This window comes from Pseudophryne corroboree, chromosome 7 (genome assembly GCF_028390025.1).
Source record: "Pseudophryne corroboree isolate aPseCor3 chromosome 7, aPseCor3.hap2, whole genome shotgun sequence".
NCBI lineage: Eukaryota > Metazoa > Chordata > Amphibia > Anura > Myobatrachidae > Pseudophryne > Pseudophryne corroboree.
In genome coordinates this window covers 448,885,652-448,905,416 of record NC_086450.1, presented here as the reverse complement: position 1 = coordinate 448,905,416, position 19,765 = coordinate 448,885,652, and the positions used below count along the sequence as shown (strand labels likewise).

At 47.4% G+C, this 19,765-nt stretch overlaps 1 protein-coding gene across 1 annotated transcript in view; it reads left to right on the top strand.

The window, feature by feature from the left end:
* Nucleotides 1-12,573, top strand: part of SMIM22 (small integral membrane protein 22) — a 55,436-nt gene extending 42,863 nt beyond the window's left edge. The window contains exon 4 of the mRNA XM_063932449.1: nucleotides 11,873-12,573. Coding sequence (XP_063788519.1) covers nucleotides 11,873-11,923 — 51 coding nt within the window. The 3' untranslated portion in view covers nucleotides 11,924-12,573. The remainder of the gene's footprint in view (nucleotides 1-11,872) is intronic.
* The last annotated feature ends 7,192 nt before the right edge of the window (nucleotides 12,574-19,765 follow it).

Sequence of the window (19,765 nt, the reverse complement as noted above, 5' to 3'; positions counted from 1 at the left end):
GGGGGACTGGCTGCAATTTAAGAGGCACCAGCTAAAATCTTGCCTAATGCACCACACCGGTCAGGGCCCGCTCTGCCCAAGCCAACACAACAGAGAGGGTCTCTTCCAAAACAAAATCTTCTCAAAAAGGTTTTATTCAACAGTAAATCGCATTGTTTTAGTCACCATAGTAGAGACCTTTGTCAAGAGAGGCAGACAGATATATAATGCGGGTGCAACATATTTAGCGATGGATAAGTATACATTCAGACATTAAAATTTTTTTTCAAAAACAAAAAATATTAAAATTATTTAAAACAAAAGATTATTCAAAGGAAAATAACATTTTTTTAAAATTATATATTCATACATTATGACCATCCTGAGATGGCACCGGTAACAGGACAGCTAGTTGTTTCGAACAAAGCAAAAACAAAAAAATTCTCACAGGCAAAAACATCCTTTTCTTGCGAACAACTGGGCCAATAAAATGACCCCATAATAGAAGAAAAACCTAAACAAGGTCCCCACTAAACCTACAATCTGAGTTATTTCAACCGAACAATCATGAAACATATATATGCTGCAAAAAAAAAAAAAAAAGAGAGATTTTAAACCTACGGGTAAATCTTTTTCTCCTAGTCCGTAGAGGATGCTGGGGACTCCGTAAGGACCATGGGGTGTAGACGGGCTCCGCAGGAGACATGGGCACTATAAAGAACTTTAGATGGATGTGCACTGGCTCCTCCCTCTATGCCCCTCCTCCAGACCTCAGTTAGGGAACTGTGCCCAGAGGAGACGGACAGTACGAGGAAAGGATTTTTGTAAATCTAAGGGCAAGATTCATACCAGCCCACACCATCCACGCCGTATAACCTGGAATATACGCAACCAGTCAACAGGTAATGACAATCCTTTACAGCGAATCTCAGGTACGCCTGATGAGGGGGATATATGGGAACATGAAGGTATGCATCCTTTATGTCTAGAGACACCATAAAATCCCCCCACCTCCAAGCCGGAGATAACCGCCCTGAGCGATTCCATCTTGAATTTGAACTTTTTTAAGTACAGGTTCAGGGATTTTAAATTTAGAATGGGTCTGACCGAACCATCCGGTTTCGGAACCACAAATAGGGTTGAGTAGTACCCCTTCCCCTGTTGAACTAGGGGAACCTCGACAACCACTTGTTGTTGACACAGTTTTTGAATCGCAGCTAACACTATCTCCCTGTCTGGGGAAGAAGCCGGTAAAGCCGATTTGAAAAACCGGCGAGGAGGCACGTCTTCGAATTCCAGCTTGTAACCCTGGGATACAATTTCCATTGCCCAAGGATCCACGTCTGACTGAACCCAGACGTGGCTGAAGAGTCGAAGACGTGCCCCCACCGGCGCAGACTCCCTCAGTGGAGCCCCAGCGTCATGCGGTGGATTTAGTAGAAGCCGGGGAGGACTTCTGCTCCTGGGAACTAGCCGTAGCAGGCAGTCTTTTCACTCTACCCTTACCTCTGGCGAGGAAGGAAGAGCCCCGACCTCTTCTGGACTTATGCGACTGAAAGGACTGCATCTGATATTGCGGCGTTTTCTTTTCCTGTGGGGAAACATAAGGTAAAAAAGCAGATTTACCCGCGGTAGCTGTGGAAACCAGGTCTGCGAGACCTTCCCCAAATAAATCCTCACCTTTGTAAGGCAAAACTTCCATATGCTTCTTTGAGTCGGCATCACCCGTCCATTGGCGGGTCCACAGGGCTCGCCTAGCAGAAATCGCCATGGCATTGGCTCTCGAACCTAGCAGCCCAACGTCTCTCTGAGCGTCTCTCATATATAAGACTGCGTCTTTAATGTGACCTAAGGTCAATAAAATGGTATCCCTATCCAGGGTATCAATGTCAGCTGACAAATTATCCGTCCAAGCCGCAACAGCGCTACAAACCCAAGCCGACGCTATTGCCGGTCTGAGCAAGGCACCCGTATGTGTATAAATTGATTTTAAGGTAGTTTCCTGTCTGCGATCAGCAGGATCCTTGAGGGCTGCCGTGTCTGGAGACGGTAGCGCCACCTTTTTGGACAAGCGTGTTAACGCCTTGTCCACCCTGGGCGAGGATTCCCACCGTAACCTGTCCTGCGCAGGGAAAGGATACGCCATAAGAATTCTTTTGGGAATCTGCAGTTTCTTGTCTGGAGTTTCCCAAGCCTTTTCAAATAACGCGTTCAGCTCATGAGATGGGGGAAAGGTTACCTCAGCTTTCTTTTCCTTAAACATGTGTACCCTCTTACCAAATGAATGGAGGATCGGGCGCTAGCTGGTGCTGTGTTTCTAATGCTGCTGCTACGATAATTTGGGGTTAGTTACACCCCAACCACACATCAAAAAGATACAAGAAGAAAGATAGCAGCGCTGACTGAATTGATATGTATAATAAATAATATGAAGGATTGAGTGATAGATAAAATTAAACAATTTAATAAATCATTATAAAAAATATTAACAACGGCCTTTAAATAAAAAATGGATAAGTAACCATATCTTTAAAAACAATTCATAAGGGTCAACAATTGACTGCCTAACACATAAGCATCCGTTCCTAATGTAGAACCTTGAACTATTAGCAGATGGAGACAGACTGACAGCGCAGTCACACCGATGCACTTTACCCAATAACCGCTAGAGGTGTAGTCCCTTAGGAAACGTCACTGAAGTTGTAGCTTCCAATCAGTCAAATTCGGGATCCTCATTTATTACGGTGTCCTCTTTATGAAGATGGGGTGAATGGTGCTCCTTAATCGGGAATTGATGTCTCAGTTAATCAGCAGATGGCAAAAGTCCAGTGTTTGGTCCGGATAATGTGTGGCAGTCAAATATAGAGTTGAAATTGACCCAAAGGCCTTTGAAAAAGCTGCAGTGCCTAGCAGTGAAACGCGTTAGGAGGAGGCTATCTGGGTCAATTTCAACTCTATATTTGACTGCCACACATTATCCGGACCAAACACTGGACTTTTGCCATCTGCTGATTAACTGAGACATCAATTCCCGATTAAGGAGCACCATTCACCCCATCTTCATAAAGAGGACACCGTAATAAATGAGGATCCCGAATTTGACTGATTGGAAGCTACAACTTCAGTGACGTTTCCTAAGGGACTACACCTCTAGCGGTTATTGGGTAAAGTGCATCGGTGTGACTGCGCTGTCAGTCTGTCTCCATCTGCTAATAGTTCAAGGTTCTACATTAGGAACGGATGCTTATGTGTTAGGCAGTCAATTGTTGACCCTTATGAATTGTTTTTAAAGATATGGTTACTTATCCATTTTTTATTTAAAGGCCGTTGTTAATATTTTTTATAATGATTTATTAAATTGTTTAATTTTATCTATCACTCAATCCTTCATATTATTTATTATACATATCAATTCAGTCAGCGCTGCTATCTTTCTTCTTGTATCTTTTTGATGTGTACCCTCTTGTCAGGGACAGAGGGGTCATCTGTGATATGTAAAACATCCTTTATTGCAATAATTATATAATGAATACTTTTGGCCACCCTTGGGTGTAACCTCACATCACCGTCGTCGACACTGGAGTCAGAATCCGTGTCGGTATCAGTGTCTGCTACTTGGGACAGGGGACGTTTCTGAGACCCTGAAGGGCCCTGTGACAGTCAAAGCCATGGATTGACTCCCTGTTCTATCCCTGGACGCTTTGTAATAAAGACACATTTGCATTTAAAACATTCAACATATCCAACCAATCAGGTGTCGGCGTTGCCGACGGAGATACCACAATCTGCTCCACCTCCTCCTTAGATGAGCCTTCCGCTTCAGATATGCCGACACACACGTACCGACACTTCCACACACTCAGGGATATATCTATATGGAGACAGTTCCCCAATAAGGCCCTTTGGAGAGAGAGAGAGAGAGAGAGAGAGAGTGTGAGAGAGTATGCCAGCACACACCCAGCGCCAACTGACACCGGAAACAAAATTCCCAGATAAAACAGCGCTTTTATATAAATATATATATATACAATCACTGCGCCAATTAAAAGTGCCCCCCCCCCCCCTCTTTTTTGCCCTCTGTCACCGTGTTCAGCAGGGGAGAGTCCGGGGAGCCAGCTTCTCTGCAGTGTGCTGTGGAGAAAATGGCGCTGGTTAGTGCTGGAGGATCAAGCTCCGCCCCCTCAGCGGCAGCCTTCAGTCCCGCTCAAATTTCCAAAACTGGCGGGGGATTATTTAATATATACTGCCTCTGCAGCCTATATATATGTTAGCCAGTCCCTAGAGGTTTATTATTGCTGCCCAGGGCGCCCCCCCCTGCGCCCTGCACCCTTCAGTGCCCGCTGTGTGTGTTGTGTGCTTCTGCCGCCTTTGAAGTCTTCTTTCTTCTTATACTCACCCGGCTCTATCTTCCGGCTCTGTGAGGAGGACGGCGGCGCGGCTCCGGGACGAACAGCGAGGAGAGACCTGTGTTCCGACCCTCTGGAGCTAATGGTGTCCAGTAGCCTAAGAAGCAGAGCCTATCATTTAAGTAGGTCTGCTTCTCTCTCCTCAGTCCCACGATGCAGGGAGCCTGTTGCCAGCAGTGCTCCCTGAAAATAAAAAACCTAACAAAATTCTTTTTCAGAGAAACTCAGTAGAGCTCCCCTGCAGTGCACCCATTCTCCTCTGGACACAGGATCTAACTGAGGTCTGGAGGAGGGCCATAGAGGGAGGAGCCAGTGCACACCCATCTAAAGTTCTTTATAGTGCCCATGTCTCCTGCGGAGCCCATCTATACCCCATGGTCCTTACGGAGTCCCCAGCATCCTCTAGGACAAAAGAGAAAAAAAGGAAATCCCCTTGTGATCAGGGGGAAACATTTTTCCTATACACATCAGACTTCCTGTTTCCTTGAGAGTGTGTTGATAAGTATCTGTCCCATCGAGTGTTCCCTACATATATCTAACTAATGACACAATGTAACTTAACTGTTATCAAGGTAATTCTCAATACATTAATGCGCGTTGTATATTTAGTTGCCTTTCCATAACGCTAATCTTGGAAAGATAACAGGAGACACCTATGTAATCTCTGGTTTAGAAAATGAATCTCTTGTCAACAAAAATAGATAACGTTATTAGCTCATAAAGTAATTAAGGTACAGTACTTCACCGTTTAAAGGACCAGGAATGGCTGTCACCTGAAGCTCAGTGTATACCTGCCCACGCTGCGAGGCTTGTGTATGCCTTTGCATGAAAAGTAACGGCTAAATACTGATAGTTACTAAACTTTAAAATAATCTAATGGAAACTTGCTTATAATTAAGGGGCAGATGTATTAAGCCTGGAGAAGTGATAAAGCAGTGATAAGTGCAAGGTGATAACGCACCAGCCAATCAGCTCCAATATGTAAATTTACAGTTAGGAGCTGATTGGCTGGTGCGTTATCACCTTCCACTTATCACTGCTTTATCACTTATCCAGGCGCTTAATACATCTGCCCCTTAATTACAGCCATTTTGTGTGCAATGTTTAGGAGAATGCAGCTTTTGAACCAGTGACATCACTAACATTGACCACAACCGTGGCAACATGAGGGTAACTGCCACGGTGGTACAACGTCTGGCCGCAAAACAACCCCAGTGCTCAATAATGATCCTATATGTATATGTTTGTATAGGCTTATTATTGGAGATGTTGGTAAGAGAGTGGGAGTCTGTGTTTGCCGTCATCTCCCAACCGCACAGGCCCTAATGACTGGGGGAACTGATCCCAGATGTCATCCATTACAGCCACCCACATGTTGGGCGTAATGATTCAGCCATTCTGCTGTCAGGCCAAGGTCTATGCAGAACCGTAGCATGTGTAACCATAAAATAAAATAAACGCATGAAGTGTAGAACACCCTTTTTTAGTCCTTGTACACACTGCTGTCATGATAACGCGTTTCATGGGTTTTATTTTAAAACTAGTACATTGTATGTGAACGGAGATGCTATTAGTAACCGCTGTTTCCAGCGGTGCAATACCCGCTGGTGTTTCATTCTTTCGTGTGGTTGTGTTCTGTTTATTCAGAGACTTCCTGCCATCACGTGAAACGCGTTCACACACAGCATCACTAGCGATCAAACTTCCATTTCTCTATCGTCCTTGTGGATGCTGGGGTTCCTGAAAGGACCATGGGGAATAGCGGCTCCGCAGGAGACAGGGCACAAAAAGTAAAGCTTTCCGATCAGGTGGTGTGCACTGGCTCCTCCCCCTATGACCCTCCTCCAGACTCCCGTTAGATTTTTGTGCCCGGCCGAGAAGGGTGCAATCTAGGTGGCTCTCCTAAAGAGCTGCTTAGAGAAAGTTTAGCTTAGGTTTTTTATTTTACAGTGAGTCCTGCTGGCAACAGGATCACTGCAACGAGGGACTTAGGGGAGAAGGAGTGAACTCACCTGCGTGCAGGATGGATTGGCTTCTTGGCTACTGGACATCAGCTCCAGAGGGACGATCACAGGTACAGCCTGGATGGTCACCGGAGCCGCGCCGCCGGCCCCCTTGCAGATGCTGAAGTAAGAAGAGGTCCAGAATCGGCGGCTGAAGACTCCTGCAGTCTTCTAAAGGTAGCGCACAGCACTGCAGCTGTGCGCCATTTTCCTCTCAGCACACTTCACACGGCAGTCACTGAGGGTGCAGGGCGCTGGGAGGGGGGCGCCCTGGGAGGCAAATGAAAACCTTTTTTGGCGAAAAATACCTCACATATTGCCCCCAGAGGCTATATGGAGATATTTAACCCCTGCCAAGATTCACTAAATAGCGGGAGACGAGCCCGCCGAAAAAGGGGCGGGGCCTATCTCCTCAGCACACAGCGCCATTTTCTCTCACAGAAAGCCTGGAGAGAAGGCTCCCAGGCTCTCCCCTGCACTGCACTACAGAAACAGGGTTAAAACAGAGAGGGGGGGCACTGATTTTGGCGATATTGAGATATATATAAAGATGCTATAAGGGAAAACACTTATATAAGGTTGTCCCTATATAATTATAGCGTTTTGGTGTGTGCTGGCAAACTCTCCCTCTGTCTCCCCAAAGGGCTAGTGTGGGTCCTGTCCTCTGTCAGAGCATTCCCGGTGTGTGTGCTGTATGTCGGTACGTGTGTGTCGACATGTATGAGGACGATGTTGGTGAGGAGGCGGAGAAATTGCCTGTAATGGTGATGTCACTCTCTAGGGAGTCGACACCGGAATGGATGGCTTATTTAGGGAATTACGTGAGAATGTCAACACGCTGCAAGGTCGGTTGACGACGTGAGACGGCCGACAAACTATTAGTACCGGTCCAGGCGTCTCAGAAACACCGTCAGGGGCGTTAAAAACGCCCATTTACCTCAGTCGGTCGACACAGACACAGACACGGACACTGAATCCAGTGTCGACGGTGAATAAACAAACGTATTTCTCATTAGGGCCACACGTTAAGGGCAATGAAGGAGGTGTTGCATATTTCTGATACTACAAGTACCACAAAAAAGGGTATTATGTGGGAGTGAAAAAACTACCTGTAGTTTTTCCTGAATCAGATAAAATAAAATGAAGTGTGTGATGATGCGTGGGGTTACCCCGATAGCAAATATTGGCGTTATACCCTTTCCCGCCAGAAATTAGGGCGCGTTGGGAAACACCCCTTAGGGTGATAAGGCGCTCACACGCTTATCAAGTGGCGTTACCGTCTCCAGATACGGCCGCCCTCAAGGAGCCAGCTGATAGGAAGCTGGAAAGATATCCTAAAAAGTATATACACACATACGGTGGTTATACTGCGACCAGCGATCGCCATCAGCCTGGAGATGCAGTGCTGGGTTGGCTTGGTCGGATTCCCTGACTGAAAATATTTTATTCATATAGAGCATTTAATAGGATGCATTCTATATATATGTACGTGAGATGCACAGAGGGATATTTGCTCTCTGGCATCAAGATAAGTACGTTGTCCATATCACCCAGAAGATGTCATGGACACGACAGTGGTCAGGTGATACAGATCCCATACGGCACATGGAAGTATTGCCGTATAAAGGGAAGGAGTTAGTTGGGGTCGGTCCATCGGACCTGGGGACCACGGCAACAGCTGGGAAATCCAACCTTTTTACCCCAAGTTACATCTCAGCTGAAAAAGACACCGTCTTTTCAGCCTCAATCCTTCCTTTCCCATGAGGGCATGCAGGCAAAAGGCCAGTCATATCTGCCCAGACATAGAGGTAAGGGAAGTAGACTGCAGCAGGCAGCCCCTTCCCAGGAAAAGAAGCCCTCCACCGCGTCTGCCAAGTCCTCAGCATGACGCTGGGGCCATGCAAGCGGACTCAAGGTGGGGGGGTAGTCTCAAGAGTCTCAGCGCGCAGTGGGATCACTCGCAGGTTGACCCCTAGATAGTACAAGTATTATCCCAGGGGTACAGATTGGAGAGTCGAGACATCTTCTCCTCGCAGGTTTCTGAAGTCTGCTTTACCAACGGCTCCCTCCGACAGGGAGGCAGCATTGGAAACAATTCACAAGCTGTATATCCAGCAGGTGATAATCAAAGTACCCCTCCTACAACAAGGAAAAGGGTATTATTTTTCCACACTATATTGTGGTACTGACGCCAGACGGCTTGGTGAGACATAGTCTAAACTGAAATCTTTGAACACTTACATAAAAGGTTCAAATCGAGATGGAGTCACTCAGAGCAGTGATAGCGAACCGGAAAAAAGGGGACTATATGGTGTCCCTGGACATCAAGGATTACCTCCATGTCCAAATTTGCCCTTCTCAACAAGGGTACCTCTGGTTCGTGGTACAGAACTGTCAATATCAGTTTCAGACGATGCCGTTTGAATTATCCACGGCACCCCGGGCCTTTTACCAAGGTAATGGCCGAAAAGATGTTTCTTCAAAGAAAAAAGGCATCTAAATTATCCCTTACTTGGACGATATCCTGAAAAGGGCAAGTTCCAGAGAACAGTTGGAGGTCGGAAGAGCACTATCTAAAGTAGTTCTACGACAGCACGACTGGATTCTAAATATTCCAAGAATCGCAGCTGTTTTCCGACGATACGTCTGCTGTTCCTAGGAATGATTCTGGGCATAGTCCAGAAAAAGGTGTTCCTCCGGGAGGAAAAAGCCAAGGAGTTATTCGACCTAGTCAGAAACCTCCTAAAACCAGGCCAAGTATCAGTGCATCAATGCACAGGAGTCCTGGGAAAAATGGTGGCTTCTTACGAAGCGATTCCATTCGGCAGATCTCAGGGGATTTGCTAGACGAATGGTCCGGATCGCATTTTCAGATGCATCAGCGGATAATCCTGTCTCCAAGGACAAGGGTGTCTCTTCTGTGGGGGCTGCAGAGTGCTCATCTTTTAGAGGGCAGCACACTCAGCATTCAGGACTGTGTTCTGGGGACCACGGATACCAGCCTGAGAGGCTGGGGAGTAGTCACACAGGGAAAAAATTTCCAAGGAAGTGTGGTCAAGTCTGGAGACTTCTCTCCACATGAATATACTGGAGCTAAGGGCAATTTACAATGCTCTGAGCCTAGGAAGACTCCTGCTTCAAAGTCAACCGGTGCTGATCCAGTAGGACATCATCATGGCGGTCGCCCACGTTATCAGACGGGGCGACACAAGAAGCAGGAGGGCAATGACAGCAAGGATTCTTCGCTGGGCGGAAAATCATGTGATAACACTGTCAGCAGTGTTCATTCCGGGAGTGGGCAACTGGGAAGATTTCCTCAGCATAAATGAATTCCACCCGGAAAAGTGGAAACTTAATCTGGAAGTTTCCACATGATTGTAAACCGTTGGGAAAGACCAAAGGTGGTTATGATGGCGTCCCACCTGAAGCGCCAGGTCAAGAGACACTCAGGCAATAGCTGGGACGCTCTGGTAACACCGTCGGTGTACCAGTCGGTGTATGTGTTCCATCCTCTGCTTTTCATACCCAATGTATTGAAAATGATAGGAAGGAGAGGAGTAAGAACTATACTCGTGGCTCCGGTTTGGCCAAGAAGGACTTGGTTCCCGGAACTTAAAGAGATACTAAGAAGGGTCTTGATTCGGCAAGAACCGTGTCTGTTCCGGGACTTACCGCAGCTGCGTTGACGCCAAGGCGGGTGAACGCCGGATCCTAAGGGAAAGAGGCATTCCGGAAGAGGTCATCCCTACCCTGGTCAGAGCCAGGAAGGAGGTGACCGCACAACATTATCACCACTTAGGTGAAAATATGTGCCAGGGTGTGAGTCCAGGAAGGCTCCACGGAAGAATTTCAACTAGGTTAATTTCTACATTTCCTGCAAACAGGAGTGTCTATGGGTCTCAAATTGGGTCCATTAAGGTTCAAATTTCGGCCTGTTGATTTTCTTCCAGAAAGAAATTGGCTTCAGTTCCTGAAGTCCAGAAGTTGTTAAGGGAGTACTGCATATACAGCCCCTTTGATGTCTCCAGTGGCACTGGGCGATCTCAACGTAGTTTTGGGATTCCTAAAAAATCACATTGGTTTAAACAACTCAAATCTGTGGATTTGATATATCTCACATGGAAAATGACCATGCTGTTGGTCCTGGCCTCGGCCAGGCGAGTGTCAGAATTGGCGGCTTTATCTCACAAAGCCATATCTGATTGTCCATTCGGACAGAGCAAAGCTGCGGACTCGTCCCCAGTTTCTCCTTAAGGTGGTGTCAGCGTTTCACCTGAACCAGCTTATTGTGGTACCTGCGGCTACTAGGGACTTGGAGGACTCCAAGTTGCTGGATGTTATCAGGGCCCTGAAAATATAGTTTCCAGGTTGGCTGGAGTCAGGAAATCTGACTTGCTGTTTATCCTGTATGCACCCAACAATGCTGGGTGCTTCTGCTTCTAAGCAGTCGATTGCTCGTGGGATTGGTAGCAAAATTCAACTTGCACATTCTGTGGCAGGCCTGCCACAGTCTAAATCTGTTAAGGCCCATTCCACAAGGAAGGTGGGCTCATCTTGGGCGGCTGCCCGAGGGGTCTCGGCATTACAACTTTGCCGAGCAGCTACGTGGTCGGGGGAGAACACGTTTGTAAAATTCTACAAATTTGATACCCTGGCAAAAGAGGACCTGGAGTTCTCTCATTCGGTGCTGCAGAGTCATCCGCACTCTCCCGCCCGTTTGGGAGCTTTGGTATAATCCCCATGGTCCTTTCAGGAACCCCAGCATCCACAAGGACGATAGAGAAAATAAGAATTTACTTACCGATAATTCTATTTCTCGGAGTCCGTAGTGGATGCTGGGCGCCCATCCCAAGTGCGGATTATCTGCAATACTTGTACATAGTTATTGCTAACTAAATCGGGTTATTGTTGTTGTGAGCCATCTTTTCAGAGGCTCCGCTGTTATCATACTGTTAACTGGGTTCAGATCACAGGTTGTACAGTGTGATTGGTGTGGCTGGTATGAGTCTTACCCGGGATTCAAAATTCCTCCCTTATTGTGTACGCTCGTCCGGGCACAGTACCTAACTGGAGTCTGGAGGAGGGTCATAGGGGGAGGAGCCAGTGCACACCACCTGATCGGAAAGCTTTACTTTTTGTGCCCTGTCTCCTGCGGAGCCGCTATTCCCCATGGTCCTTTCAGGAACCCCAGCATCCACTACGGACTCCGAGAAATAGAATTATCGGTAAGTAAATTCTTATTTTTTAAAACACCAGCTGGTACTAAGTCTTTTGCAGTTTGCATAGATTGGTCTCCTATATATGTATTTCAGCGTCTGAAATGGGTCCACGAGGGTTAATTATTCAGAGCAAAACATCTGTCATTGTCATTATGCCATAATGGTGCGCATTGACACCATGATGCAACCATTTAGCATGCTGCAACCGTTTACCAGAAACCATTATCTGAGGTAAAAATATTCTGTCTGTTCCTGGTTTCCACAGAAAAAATACACACAGAAAGTTGGAGTTGATAACCTCGCCATGGAGCCATAGTCCCGCCTACCCCTGCCTCTGACGGACAGCTCGTGGAGCCAGTGATAAAATATATCTCTAGATCCTCCATTCTCCTCTGCTCTAATGAAGTCTTTTTGATTAAAGATTATTGCAGAATTAAATCTATTGTTATTCTCAGAGAGAGAAAAAAAGAACTTTTGCAATAATGTTTCTGCTATAAAAGGTCCTAGATTATCGTATGTAAAGATCGCAGACTAAAATGTATGTATTTGCAAAATGCAATAATTCTACTGGATTTCTACAGATTTGTCTTGGTAAAAGGAAGCACATTTAGACAAAATCAGTAACAAATCAGTATATTACTAACGCCTTCAATGTTTCTTGCAAAATTGCAGATAATACGGATTAAATCTTAGCTGTTTAAGAATGGATTTATAGTGTATCTAGAATAAAAAAAAACCATGTACATACAAGAGAAAGAAACAGTAACCGAGTGGTTTAGCGGTTGTGGAGAAAATAATATAATCACTTAGGAACAGGAGCGAATGTACAACAGCGAGTCTGTAGTGAATGCCAAATCCACAGTTGTCTCTCTTTGTGCAAGAAATGTGAAATCTGCTTACTCACAATGGGAAAGAAATATTCTAGATTGTTCAGAACATTTTGTAAATAAATTCTATTTCATTTAATCGTCTCTTGCTTTTGTCATACACATGAATGGAACCAAATTTAGAGAGTAGCTCATCCCAATACAGTTTCGTTTGCTGTACTACAAATTAAATATTATTATGGTCTATTACTTATCTGGGGTCCGGTGTCTCCCCCATGCACTGGGAACCCAGATGTCTACCGGGCTTCAGCAAAGCTCTCCTTGTTAGCAGTTGGGCAAAACCATGGGGGTCATTCAGAGTTGTTCGTTCGCTAGCAGATTTTAGCAGTATTGCACACGCTAGGCCGCCGCCCTCTGGGAGTGTATCTTAGCTTAGCAGAATTGCGAACGAAAGATTAGCAGAATTGCGAATAGAAAATTCTTAGCAGTTTCTGAGTAGCTCGAGACTTACTCCTACACTGCGATCAGCTAAGCCCGTTTCGTTTCCTGTCAATCACACTACGATCACTTCAAAGATGGAAATTCTTAGTTCGGACGTGATTAAATCTACTACGTTTTGAGCTAAAATACTTAGCGCATGCGTACTGCGCACCACGCGCATGCGCATTTTCGCCTTAATCGCTCCATTGCAAAAAACGGCAACGAGCGAACAACTCGGAATGACCCCCCATGTGCACTGCAAGGGGGGGGGGGGGGGGGGGCAAATATAACATTTGCAGAGAGAGTTAGATTTGGGTGTGTTATATTGTTTCTGTGCAGGGTAAATACTGGCTGCTTTATTTTTACACTGCAATTTAGATTTCAGTTTGAACACACCTAACCCAAATCTAACTCTCTCTGCACATGTTATATCTGCCCCACCTGCAGTGTACATTGTTTTGCCCAACTGATAACAAATTTGCTGCTGTGATCTGAATTAGGGGGGTAATTCCAAGTTGATCGCAGCAGGAATTTAGTTAGCAATTGGGCAAAACCATGTGCACTGCAGGGGAGGCAGATTTAACATGTGCAGAGAGAGTTAGATTTGGGTGGGTTATTTTATTTCTGTGCAGGGTAAATACTGGCTGCTTTATTTTTACACTGCAAATTAGATTGCAGATTGAACACACCCCACCCAAATCTATCTCTCTCTGCACATGTTAAATCTGCTTCCCCTGCAGTGCACATGGTTTTACCCAATTGCTAACTAAATTCCTGCTGCGATCAACTTGGAATTACCCCCCAGGCCCATGGTTTCTAGCAGAAAACTGGGATGCTCTCAAACAATAAAATAATTCCTTACTGATACCGCATTCAGATCGCAAATACCTTGTGGGATCCTGCATTTGCTCCCCTCTGCTGGCTTTCCGACCCGGTATATTGCCGGGTCGGAAAGCCAGCAGAGGGGAGCAAATGCCATAGCAGCAGGGGGGGGGGGCGCAGCAGCAGCAGGGGCGGGGGTGGAGGCGGCGCTGGGAGATGAGCTCATCTCCTGCGCCGCCTCTCCCTATGCTGTGAATGGGAACCGTGTCGCATCGACGCGGCTCCCATTCACACTGCACCTGACCCGGTATTCAACCCGGGTATAATCCTTCTTTTATACCGGGTTGAATTACCGGGTCCGACGACTCGCTAATTCTTGGAAAGTGCTTTCACATCGCACGCTGACCCGTGTCGACACGGCAATATGCCGTGTCGATACCGGGTTATTTGTGCGATGTGAAAGGGGTATTAGGTAGCCCTGATTTAGCTTTTAAATGCCCATTTTGGAGTACGTCAGGTAGGGGAAGTGTTGGGTGAGGGATGCAAACATAAGATTTTACTTACCGATAAATCTATTTCTCGTAGTCCGTAGTGGATGCTGGGACTCCGTCAGGACCATGGGGATTAGCGGCTCCGCAGGAGACAGGGCACAAAAATAAAAGCTTTAGGACTAGGTGGTGTGCACTGGCTCCTCCCCCTATGACCCTCCTCCAAGCCTCAGTTAGGATACTGTGCCCGGACGAGCGTACACAATAAGGAAGGATTTTGAATCCCGGGTAAGACTCATACCAGCCACACCAATCACACCGTACAACCTGTGATCTGAACCCAGTTAACAGTATGACAAACGTAGGAGCCTCTGAACAGACGGCTCACAACAATAACAACCCGATTTTTTTGTAACAATAACTATGTACAAGTATTGCAGACAATCCGCACTTGGGATGGGCGCCCAGCATCCACTACGGACTACGAGAAATAGATTTATCGGTAAGTAAAATCTTATTTTCTCTGACGTCCTAGTGGATGCTGGGACTCCGTCAGGACCATGGGGATTATACCAAAGCTCCCAAACGGGCGGGAGAGTGCGGATGACTCTGCAGCACCGAATGAGAGAACTCCAGGTCCTCTTTAGCCAGGGTATCAAATTTGTAGAATTTTACAAACGTGTTCTCCCCCGACCACGTAGCTGCTCGGCAGAGTTGTAATGACGAGACCCCTCGGGCAGCCGCCCAAGATGAGCCCACCTTCCTTGTGGAATGGGCCTTGATAGATTTAGGCTGTGGCAGGCCTGCCACAGAATGTGCAAGTTGAATTGTGCTACAAATCCAACGAGCAATCGTCTGCTTAGAAGCAGGAGCACCCAGCTTGTTGGGTGCATACAGTATAAACAGCGAGTCAGATTTTCTGACTCCAGCCGTCCTTGAAATATATATTTTCAATGCCCTGACAACGTCCAGCAACTTGGAATCCTCCAAATCGCTAGTAGCCGCAGGCACCACAATAGGCTGGTTCAGGTGAAACGCTGAAACCACCTTAGGCAGAAAACTGAGGACGCGTCCGCAGTTCTGCCCTGTCCGAATGGAAAATCAGATATGGGCTTTTATACGATAAAGCCGCCAATTCTGACACTCTCCTGGCTGAAGCCAGGGCCAGTAGCATGGTTACTTTCCATGTAAGATATTTCAAATCCACCGATTTGAGTGGCTCAAACCAATGGGATTTGAGAAAATCCAAAACTACATTAAGATCCCACGGAGCCACTGGGGGCACAACCGGGGGCTGTATATGTAGTACTCCTTTTACAAAAGTCTGGACTTCAGGAACTGAAGCCAATTCTTTCTGGAAGAAAATCGACAGGGCCGAAATTTGAACCTTAATGGACCCTAATTTGAGGCCCATAGACAATCCTGTTTGCAGGAAATGTAGGAATCGACCCAGTTGAAATTCCTCCGTCGGGGCCTTCCTGGCCTCACACCACGCAACATATTTTCTCCAAATGCGGTGATAATGTTGCGCAGTCACCTCCTTCCTGGCTTTTACCAGGGTAGGGATGACCTCTTCCGGAATGCCTTTTTCCCTTAGAATTCGGCGTTCAACCGCCATGCCGTCAAACGCAGCCGCGGTAAGTCTTGGAATAGACACGGTCCCTGCTGAAGCAGGTCCCGTCTTAGAGGTAGAGGCCACGGATCTTCCGTGAGCATCTCCTGAAGTTCCGGGTACCAAGTTCTTCTTGGCCAATCCGGAGCCACGAGTATCGTTCTTACTCCCCTTTGCCGTATAATTCTCAGTACTTTTGGTATGAGAGGCAGAGGAGGAAACACATACACTGACTGGAACACCCACGGTGTTACCAGAGCGTCCACAGCTATTGCCTGAGGGTCTCTTGACCTGGCGCAATACCTGTCCAGTTTTTTGTTGAGGCGGGACGCCATCATATCCACCTTTGGTTTTTCCCAACGGTTCACAATCATGTGGAAGACTTCTGGATGATGTCCCCACTCTCCCGGGTGTAGATCGTGTCTGCTGAGGAAGTCCGCTTCCCAGTTGTCCACTCCCGGAATGAACACTGCTGACAGTGCTATCACATGATCTTCCGCCCAGCGAAGAATCCTTGCAGCTTCTGCCATTGCCCTCCTGCTTCTTGTGCCGCCCTGTCTGTTTACGTGGGCGACTGCCGTGATGTTGTCCGACTGGATCAACACCGGCTGACCCTGAAGCAGGGGTTTTGCCAGGCTTAGAGCATTGTAAATCGCTCTTAGCTCCAGTATATTTATGTGAAGAGACATCTCCAGGCTTGACCACACTCCCTGGAAGTTTCTTCCCTGTGTGACCGCTCCCCAGCCTCTCAGACTGGCATCCGTGGTCACCAGGACCCAGTCCTGTATGCCGAATCTGCGGCCCTCTAACAGATGAGCACTCTGCAACCACCACAGAAGAGACACCCTTGTCCGTGGAGACAAAGTTATCCGCTGATGCATCTGCAGATGCGATCCGGACCATTTGTCCAGCAGATCCCACTGAAAAGTTCGTGCGTGGAATCTGCCGAATGGAATCGCTTCGTAAGAAGCCACCATTTTTCCCAGGACTCTTGTGCATTGATGCACAGACACTTTTCCTGGTTTTAGGAGGTTCCTGACAAGTTCGGATAACTCCCTGGCTTTCTCCTCCGGAAGAAACACCTTTTTCTGAACCGTGTCCAGAATCATTCCCAGGAACAGCAGACGTGTCGTCGGGGTCAATTGAGATTTTGGAAAATTCAGAATCCACCCGTGCTGTTGCAGCACTACTTGGGTTAGTGCTACTACGTCCTCCAGCTGTTCTCTGGACCTTGCCCTTATCAGGAGATCGTCCAAGTAAGGGATAATTAATACGCCTTTTCTTCGCAGAAGAAACATCATTTCGGCCATTACCTTGGTAAAGACCCGAGGTGCCGTGGACAATCCAAACGGCAGCGTCTGAAACTGATAATGACAGTTTTGCACCACGAACCTGAGGTACCCTTGATGTGAAGGGCAAATTGGGACATGCAGGTAAGCATCCTTGATGTCCAGAGACACCATAAAGTCCCCTTCTTCCAGATTCGCTATCACTGCTCTGAGAGACTCCATCTTGAACTTGAATTTTTGTATGTACAGGTTCAAAGATTTCAGATTTAGAATAGGTCTTACCGAGCCGTCCGGCTTCGGTACCACAATTAGTGTGGAATAATACCCCTTTCCCTGTTGTAGGAGGGGTACCTTGACTATCACCTGCTGAGAATACAGCTTGTGAATGGCTTCCAATACCGTCGCCCTGTCTGAGGGAGACGTTGGCAGAGCAGACTTTAGGAACCGGCGAGGGGGAGACTTCTCGAATTCCAACCTGTAACCCTGAGATACTACCTGCAGGATCCAGGGGTCCACCTGTGAGTGAGCCCACTGTGCGCTGAAATTCTTGAGTCGACCCCCCACCGCCCCTGAGTCCGCTTGTAAAGCCCCAACGTCATGCTGAGGGCTTTGCAGAAGCCGGGGAGGGCTTCTGCTCCTGGGAGGGAGCTGCTTGGTGCACTCTCTTACCTTTTCCTTTGCCTCGGGGCAGATATGACTGTCCTTTTGCCCGCTTGTTCTTATAGGAACGAAAGGACTGCGGCTGAAAAGACGGTGTCTTTTTCTGTTGGGAGGGGACCTGAGGTAAAAAGGTGGATTTCCCGGCTGTTGCCGTGGCCACCAAATCCGATAGACCGACCCCAAATAATTCCTCCCCTTTATACGGCAATACTTCCATATGCCGTTTGGAATCCGCATCACCTGACCACTGTCGCGTCCATAAACTTCTTCTGGCAGATATGGACATCGCACTTACTCTCGATGCCAGAGTGCAAATATCCCTCTGAGCATCTCGCATATAAAGAAAAGCATCCTTTAATTGCTCTATAGTCAATAAAATACTGTCCCTATCCAGGGTATCAATATTTTCAGTCAGGGAATCCGACCAAACCACCCCAGCACTGCACATCCATGCTGAGGCGATGGCTGGTCGCAGTATAACACCAGTATGAGTGTATATACTTTTCAGGGTAGTTTCCAGCCTCCTATCAGCTGGATCCTTGAGGGCGGCCGTTTCAGGAGACGGTAACGCCACTTGTTTTGATAAGCGTGTGAGTGCCTTATCCACCCTAGGGGGTGTTTCCCAGCGCGCCCTAACCTCTGGCGGGAAAGGATATAATGCCAATAACTTCTTTGAAATTAGCAGTTTTCTATCGGGGTTAACCCACGCTTCATCACACACTTCATTCAATTCCTCTGATTCAGGAAAAACTACAGGTAGTTTTTTCAGACCCCACATAATACCCCTTTTTGTGGTACTTGCAGTATCGGAGATATGCAAAGCCTCCTTCATTGCCGTGATCATATAACGTGTGGCCCTACTGGAAAATTCGTTTGTTTCTTCACCGTCGACACTAGATTCGGTGTCTGGGTCTGTGTCGACCGACTGAGGTAAAGGGCGTTTTACAGCCCCTGACGGTGTCTGAGACGCCTGGACAGGTACTAACTGGTTTGCCGGCCGTCTCATGTCGTCAACTGATTTTTGTAACGTGCTGACATTATCACGTAATTCCATAAACAAAGCCATCCATTCCGGTGTCGACTCCCTAGGGGGTGACATCACCATTACCGGCAATTGCTCCGCCTCCACACCAACATCGTCCTCATACATGTCGACACACACGTACCGACACACAGCAGACACACAGGGAATGCTCTTATCGAAGACAGGACCCCACTAGCCCTTTGGGGAGACAGAGGGAGAGTTTGCCAGCACACACCCAAGCGCTATAAATATATAGGAACAACCCTACAGAAGTGTTGTTTCCTTTATAGCAGCTTAATATATCAATATCGCCAAAAAAGTGCCCCCCCTCTCTGTTTTTTTACCCTGTTTCTGTAGTGCAGTGCAGGGGAGAGTCCTGGGAGCCTTCCTCGCAGCGGAGCTGTGCAGGAAAATGGCGCTGTGTGCTGAGGAGATAGGCCCCGCCCCCTATTTCGGCGGGCTCTTCTCCCGGTGTTTGTGAGACCTGGCAGGGGTTAAATACATCCATATAGCCCCAGGGGCTATATGTGATGTATTTTTAGCCAGAACAAGGTATTATCATTGCTGCCCAGGGCGCCCCCCCCCAGCGCCCTGCACCCTCAGTGACCGCTGGTGTGAAGTGTGCTGACAACAATGGCGCACAGCTGCAGTGCTGTGCGCTACCTCATGAAGACTGAAAAGTCTTCTGCCGCCGGTTTCTGGACCTCTTCACTTTTCGGCATCTGCAAGGGGGTCGGCGGCGCGGCTCCGGGACCGGACTCCATGGCTGGGCCTGTGTTCGATCCCTCTGGAGCTAATGGTGTCCAGTAGCCTAAGAAGCCAATCCATCCTGCACGCAGGTGAGTTCACTTCTTCTCCCCTAAGTCCCTCGTTGCAGTGAGCCTGTTGCCAGCAGGACTCACTGAAAATAAAAAACCTAATAACTTTTTCTAAGCAGCTCTTTAGGAGAGCCACCT